Raw genomic sequence first — 7,754 nt, 5'->3', positions numbered from 1 at the left:
GACGGATCAGGCTTTTACATTTTGTTATATGAAATTTAAATTCAAGATAATAACAAAATTATAATGAATCAAATAAAAAAAAAAAAAATTACGTCTATCCGCTAAGGGCCCTTCGCCCCTGCGGGCCCCAGTGCTGTGCACCACCTGTACTTATGATTTTTACGGCACTGAATATAATACCATCCATTATACAGTGACCCACTTGTAACATACTGTACAACAGAGTGACATCCACTTGCCCACCTTTTTTTCTATGAATGTCAATAAAATTTTATTTGTTGGGTAAAAAGCTTGAAAATTTAGTGAAGGCTCTTAATATATTATTACAATGAAATTTGAAAAATATTAAAAATCCATAATGATTTTTTTATATAAGCAAAGTTCTAATGTTTCAAAACACGTAATAATCACGAAAATGTGTACATTTTTTGAGTTAAAAATTCTTAAAAAATTTTCTTTTTAAATCTAAGATGTAAGAACGTTATATACAATTTTCTTATAAGTTTGCTACCTACCTTTATCAACAAAAATTTTTACCGAAAAGTCAAATTAAATTTTTATGAGCGTTTAAAGTTTATATTTTTACAGCATTGGATATTCACTCGATTTATCATGTAGCAATGTTGACAATGTTGTTATTTTGTTTTAATTAAAAAACAAATGAAAATTTGACTGAATGTTTATATTTTCATTTGCTATACACCATAAAATGTTGAAAATATTTTGACTTTTTGAGCTGTTGACGGACAATTTCAAATTTAAATTTTTTGTTTTTTTCCTATAATTGTTAATAAAAATTTTTTTGTTGAGTAAAAATTCGTGAAAATTTAATACAAGTCTCCTGATATATTGTTTCTATAGCAGTTGAAAAATATTTATAATACATGGGCACAATTTTTTTTATAAGCATCCAAATATCGAATTTTGACAAAATTTATTGAATTTAAAATTTAAAAATTATTTTGTAGTTAAAAATGTTCAGCTCTTATAGGTAAGGATTGAACATTTAAAACAAGGTTCCACATAAATATATTATCTATAAATTACTTTATTCACAATAATATCATCAAAATATCAAATATACCTACCTACTTATAAAAGGTACTAGGTCTTCACTCAGAATCCATTCAGTTAATAAATTCATTAATATAGATCCGACCATTAAATCTATTTTCATACTTTTTTAAAACCATTGCAAATTGTTATTATCCTTATTCTTTGATATATAGGTACATATTAATAATTTAGAAATTACTCCTTAAAATTTTTAATAAGATAGGTACCTACATCAAAACAAAAAACATCTGCTTAATGGTTGAAAAACAGTAAAAACAAATTTTCTTGTCACATGGCACTCATAAAATGGTATAAAAATCTAAATAATTGAAAATATGGTCCTTGAGTATACTCCAAAACCCAAAAAACAGAATTTGAATAATTTTATTATTAAAGGAAAAAATTGGGATGAGCTTCTTTGGCGAATCACTCAGTTTTATACACACCTAGTTTCCTTATAGAATGTTTTAAAACCAGAATATTTATTATGAGTTGGTGACCTTCTAAATTGTTGTTATTTATTATGTACCTATATTATAAACATTGGATTTAGATATTATGTTTATGTTACATAACAGACTGATCACAGATCAGTGATCACTGTATCACCTATCAAACAAATAACTGCAATTATAAAATTTTACAATCAAAGTTTGTATGGTAAGTAATAATATTTTATTTATAATAAATACATAATTTCACCTAAATACATATATAATATAGGTAGTTTATTAATTTTTTGTACCTATTATACTATACCACAATGTAAGCATTATTTAATAAATATAATGTATTTGTTAGGTACTACATATAATATATACTAATATTGCTATTTGATAGTGATAGCAAACAGTCTATTAAAAATAATATACATTTTATAAAACGCTATTAAAGGTTCTTATGTACAGAAATATGGTTACTTTTATTTTATTCTTCTATTTATAGGTATTATATAAACTATCAACTATACTTTAAGTTGGTGAGAAGTTTTCAATATGAATAGTATAATTTTGATCACTGGTATCTTAATATCAGTGAATAGTGGTTTATCATCTAATATATTAGCCTTTTTACCAAGCAAAGCACGCAGTCACTATGGAGCGTTTGAACCGTTACTGAAAGAGTTAGCGGTAAAAGGCCATAATGTGACAGTTTTATCACCATTCTCAATGAAAAATCCACCATCATCTTACCATCATATTCAGGTTGAGGATGAAGATCTCGCAATGAGTAAGTTATAAACAAAGGTAGATGTGTAATTATAAATATTTATAATATCTAACCATAGTATAAAGAATCTTTTTACTGTGAACTAACCTATAGTTATGCTGATAATAATAAATGTAATTTGTTTAATAGGTTTTAATCCATTCAGTGTAGCTAAACATTTCAAACCAATTTTAGTTCCGTTTAGGTCTTGGTTTATGTGGCCAAAATTTACAGAAACAATATTAAACAAACCATCTGTTCAGAAATTGATTCATTCGGAAGGACTTCATTTTGATTTAGTTCTATTCGAAAACTTCTACCATGAGTGTTTTGTAACTCTTGGTCATAAATTCAATGCATCTGTTGTACAGTTATTTCCATCGATTCCGAATGCTGGTGTTGCACAGTGGCATCGTAATCCGTATGATGGATCATATATTCCAGATATCAACACTGGATTCTGTGACAATATGTCTTTCATAGAACGTTTGACAAATACTGTATTGTCATTTATACATATAGCTTTGAGTTCATTTTTCTACTTTCCAAAACAGAGGGACTTAATGGATAAATATTTCAACTATACTGGTTGGGAAACACGGCCGTCAATGGAAAGCATGCTAAAAAATATTTCACTGACATTGATTAACACACACTTTTCTGTTGGAACACCGAGACCACTTGTTCCTTCATACATAGATGTGGCTGGAATGCACCTCAAACCTGCATCTACACTCCCAGAAGTAAATTTATTTATTTATTCACTTTAGCATATATTATTAACTATGTCTATATTACGTTTGTGTCATTGGTTATCATTATTCATTAGGATCTCCTGGATATTATGAATAATGCTCCTGAAGGAGTTGTGTTTTTCAGTTTTGGTTCTATACTCAAACTAACACAATTACCCAAAAATGAATTTGACATTTTTATTAGACAACTTGGTAAAATCAAACAAAAAGTATTATTTAAATGGGAATCAGATACTAAAATAGACTTTCCGCCAAATATAATCGTCAGAAAATGGTTTCCACAAGCTGATATTCTAGGCCATCCTAATTGTGTACTATTTATTACTCACGGAGGCATACATAGTACGGAAGAAGCTATATACTTTGGAGTGCCAATGTTGGCTATATCAGTGTTTGGGGATCAGTTACATAACTCATTAGTAATGCAGAACAGAGGTGCAGCAATACGTATAAAATACAGTGAATTTACTGAAAATGAATTTCAAATAGCTTTATATAAGATGTTGAATGACAAATCGTAAGTTTTATAATCATAATTCTAAATTCTATATTATTATTGTATTACCTGCAAAAATTAATCAATATTTTTAGGTTTAAAACAAAAGCAGCAGAACTATCACTGACTTTCCATGATCAACCATTAAAATCATTAAATAAAGCAATTTACTGGATTGAATATGTAATACATCACAATGGGGCACATCACTTAAAAACTGCTGCTGGTGAATTGACTTGGTACGAATTTTTACTAATTGATGGTTTGTTTTTGGTGGTCATCATGAGAATAATTATAACTATAATATTGTGGTATGTTGGAAAAAAATTGTGGAGAAGATTTTGTTGTTTAAAATCTAAACAAATCTAAGAAAAGGTATATTGTTCATATTAATTTGGAAACTTAACTAAACAAGATTTCATGACTAATATATTTTAATGATTCTAGTTATTCTTTAATCAAAATATACTTAGTTAAAATGAATATATTTTATTTTAATTATATTTTATTATTATCAAATAAGTTTTAATTGAAAAAAATTATATACTTCTATTTTATAATCTGTGATGTAACAAGGTGCCAAAATTATTTTATATACATTTATATTTTTTTAAATCTAGTATTGAAAATAAACTTAATGATTGATAGAACATTTTTATTTTTGGTATTTTGTCCTAATGAATTTATGGGTTTAATTTTAAAACCTAATATAATTACTGTTATGAATTATAAGTTGCCATCTTCAAGTTAGCTGATATGTTTTAAAATGCCAGCCCATAGCCAGTGTAACTTATGGTTAATATCTTAGCTAAATACTACTCTAATGCATCTATAGAATGTCGTTTGACCATTATTGAAATATACTAAACAAAATGAGTGACAAGCGACAGCCTAGAATTTAGGTAACAAGAAGATATATTATACTATTAATAAAGCTCACATAAGATAAATATAAATTAATAAAATATGCAGTATATGTATGAAAAATGTATCAATGTTTTAAATTATGATTGATTCAAAGATAATTGTTGATTTCCATGTCACTAAAAATGTCAATCAAAATAAAGTTTTTACCCAAACAATCAGAAAATGTAATTGTCTGAAATAATATGTACTGCAGATAATTATGAATATAATATTAGCATTTTCTATTGTATAATATATTATATATCGTTTTATTTTCAAAACATTAACCATTTTTTTAAAACTATTTATAGATATTCAAAATTATTTTCACTAACATTATAATATTTCACATAGTCAATATCAAGGTTTACTTGACACTTATTTTACAACAGAGCGGTTACCTACTATCCCACTTTTCACGTGAAAAAAATCCATGTTAAATAATTGTCTTTTTCATAGTATAATATGTTTATACATTTATTTTAGTTTATAAATTAAATGATGTAAACAGTTTTTATCATTAATTTTCTTTATTACATTTATTTTATATAATAAATTAATAACAATTCTTAAACATGCATAAGATCACATTATATTGGCTGAAATTTGTAACAAAACAAATGTTAGTTTTCCATACAAATTTCATTATCAATGACAGGATATATTTTATACATTTATTTTGTTTTGTAAATAAAATAATGTAAACAATTTTTAATTATCAAATAGGTTTCTTTATTATTTTTATTTTATATAATAAATTAATAACAATTCTTAAACATGCATAACGTCACATCAATTTGGCTGGAATTAGTCAATGTTAGTTTTCCATACAAATTGCATTATCAATAACAGGATCTTTGTCCATTTCTACCTGTTAAAACAATAAATATGTAACATAATTTAATTAGATTACAGTATTCCCTCATTTGATTTTTAAAAGATTTGATATTGGGAATTCAATAAAATTATAAATACTAATTCAAATTAACTGGTCATATATCAGCAAAAACAGTACCATTGAGTTGTTATGTGTGAATATGAAATTACATAGAAAAACTATTTTGGCACAAGAAGGAACTAAGAAAATTATAGTAATAAATAAGATACCAATTTTTCACCAAAAAACAAAGAAAACTTTTAACATGCAACCCACAACAAAAAGAATGGATTTCAGTACTTTACAACAATAATTGTTTTTGTAATCGCAATATTGAAAAAACAAAAAAGGCATTGGGCAGTTGATACTCTTGATGAAAAAATTTAGTTATTAACTAGGACTATTATTTTGTGCTCTAGTGAACATTTTAGCTGTAGGGTGCAATAAACACAAATCTGTTGTCTAATACACGGTAATATAATATTTTCTTATTACAGTTTATTTCAAGTTAATATTAGAGCAAAATATTTACTTTTTATTTAATTTGTAGAGGATGTATAATATGCTAGAGCAGATTTCAGTATTTTTTTTTTTATATTTTAATTTTAAAACAAGTTATAAAAATTTTAAAAACAAGTTAATTAAGTACTTTTCAAATGAAAATACATAATAAAACTTTTTACTCGAGCATAGTTTTTATTCTCCTCTCCAAATTCAATTAGTATATTTGATTCAATATTAACTATAGATAAATTTAAGTAAGAATCCGATAGGTACATTTGTCAAATAACGCGAGTAAAACAGAGTTAACATATATTACAACATCCTCTTAACAATTTACGGACTATTTAAATGGCATATTAATTAATTATATTATATTTAAAAACATTATTTACTCAATTTTTGTTTACAAGTAATAAAAATCATTTCTAACAAAAAAAATTATATACAACTAACCTCAACCAAATTTTCTACTTCCATTTTATCACAATTAGAAGTAGAATTCTTTTTCTTCTTAAATCTTCTATTTTTCTTTTTCAAATTTTGACTATACTCGAATATGTTAACATAATCAGGTGGTCTATGTAATTGCACTAAATGATCATTGACAGGCTTTTGTAAGACATCAGGTATCATGAACGGTTTCAGCCAAAGTACTAATGGCGATTCACCTGAGGTGTACAAACTTTCTGGATAGTAAAAGTTAATACCGTCTAAATCAACATTATCTTGGAAAAATTGACTTTTTTCCAAAATGAGCTGATACAAGTCTCTAGTAACCATTCGTGGGGCCAGCTAAACAAACATTTCATAATCATGTAATTGTTGGTCTACTATATTATATTTTATCTAAGTATTAAGTATTTTTACTTCAAATGGATAAAAATTTGTTGCTGATTTTTCATTGATACCTGGTATTTCACTAAGTTTACTCTGTATAAAGTAAAATCTGAATTCAGCCTAAATAAAAGCACAAGCATTTAACGATATTATTCAGTACTAAATAGTAAATACTATTAAACATTTAATATACCTCAAAATCTGTATATGGCACACCCATCCATTCAATGATGTCCAAAATGTAATATTTTTTTAATTTGAAACTATACACACAGTCTAAAACAGTACGTTTGCGATGAGATGGACAATTATATGAAGCACGGCATCCATAAGGAAATAATGATGAATAATAATTGAGTGTGGTTCCAAATTTGTTAACGGTTTTTGTTTTGTTCTGAAATTAAAATAATCAATAGTTAATATATTATTTTTTTTTTTTTTGAAAATAAATGTTAGGTAAGATTGTTAAGTTTATTCTTACATCTTGAGCAATAACACAACATCGTTTTCCTTCTGGGCATAACATTGCAATCCAACTATCAATGTCTTCAGGTACTTCAAGCATCCATTCTGAATACATCATAGAAGTTGCAAGTTCATATGCTTCATTACTTGGCATCACGGTTTCATTTTTTTTTTCATCAATTTCCTGTGACGATTATTATATCAAACAAAGTCAACATAATATAATTACTAAATGTAAATTATATCTAATCTTGCACACTACATTTTTATTAAATAGCCTAATGGTATTTATAATTTTGTTATTAGGTATTCATGTAGTTACAAGGAGGTTATACTTTATTTTTTAATGATGAACATTATTAATGTATAGAAAATAAAATATAATATTGAAATACTTTTGACATTGTGTAAAAATGTTATAAATCTACATTAGTTATTGATTTGAAAGGATGCAACCCAGATGTCTGTAGTCTCTGTCTTACAAACATACGACAGCAAATTTTCTAATTTTCACTAGTTTCAATTGTGTGCTGTTAGTTTTGATATTAAAGTGAATTGACCTATTATTAAACTTTTAGTTAAAAACGATATATATGCTTAAGCATTGACAATTGTTTTCAATATTTTAATTTTCAAGCAAAATATAGGC

The 7,754-nt window shown here is 25.9% G+C and overlaps 2 protein-coding genes across 3 annotated transcripts in view; one reads left to right on the top strand and one right to left on the bottom strand.

The window, feature by feature from the left end:
* Window positions 1-1,609: 1,609 nt before the first annotated feature.
* LOC100160783 (UDP-glucuronosyltransferase 2C1) lies at window positions 1,610-4,168 on the top strand. The gene is made up of 5 exons (XM_001943680.5): window positions 1,610-1,716; window positions 2,002-2,286; window positions 2,416-3,008; window positions 3,095-3,537; window positions 3,612-4,168. Exons 2-5 carry the CDS (start codon window positions 2,052-2,054, stop codon window positions 3,883-3,885), a joined length of 1,545 nt encoding a protein of 514 aa, XP_001943715.1. The 5' UTR covers window positions 1,610-1,716; window positions 2,002-2,051; the 3' UTR covers window positions 3,886-4,168.
* Window positions 4,169-5,130: 962 nt separating this feature from the next.
* The window catches only part of LOC100158696 (snurportin-1), a 14,029-nt gene continuing 11,405 nt past the window's right edge, over window positions 5,131-7,754 (bottom strand). For both annotated transcript variants that reach the window (XM_001943733.5, XM_008181723.3), the window contains 5 exons: window positions 7,122-7,289; window positions 6,834-7,034; window positions 6,671-6,760; window positions 6,257-6,595; window positions 5,131-5,293 (listed from right to left, as the gene is read on the bottom strand). In XM_001943733.5, the coding sequence (XP_001943768.2) occupies window positions 5,240-5,293; window positions 6,257-6,595; window positions 6,671-6,760; window positions 6,834-7,034; window positions 7,122-7,289 (852 nt within the window). In that variant the 3' untranslated portion in view covers window positions 5,131-5,239. The remainder of the gene's footprint in view (window positions 5,294-6,256; window positions 6,596-6,670; window positions 6,761-6,833; window positions 7,035-7,121; window positions 7,290-7,754) is intronic.

The sequence above is a fragment of the Acyrthosiphon pisum genome, chromosome A2 (genome assembly GCF_005508785.2).
Source record: "Acyrthosiphon pisum isolate AL4f chromosome A2, pea_aphid_22Mar2018_4r6ur, whole genome shotgun sequence".
Classification (NCBI taxonomy): Eukaryota; Metazoa; Arthropoda; class Insecta; order Hemiptera; family Aphididae; genus Acyrthosiphon; species Acyrthosiphon pisum.
This window is presented reverse-complemented; position numbering and strand designations above follow the sequence as displayed.

What these genes read in the sequence shown, in the direction of transcription:
- LOC100160783 (XM_001943680.5), top strand. Translation starts at nt 2,052, where the DNA reads ATGAATAGTATAATTTTGATCACTGGTATCTTAATATCAGTGAATAGT. An exon ending in CTGCATCTACACTCCCAGAA is followed by an intron (nt 3,009 to 3,094) that starts GTAAATTTATTT and finishes ATTATTCATTAG; the next exon opens with GATCTCCTGGATATTATGAA. An exon ending in AAGATGTTGAATGACAAATC is followed by an intron (nt 3,538 to 3,611) that starts GTAAGTTTTATA and finishes CAATATTTTTAG; the next exon opens with GTTTAAAACAAAAGCAGCAG.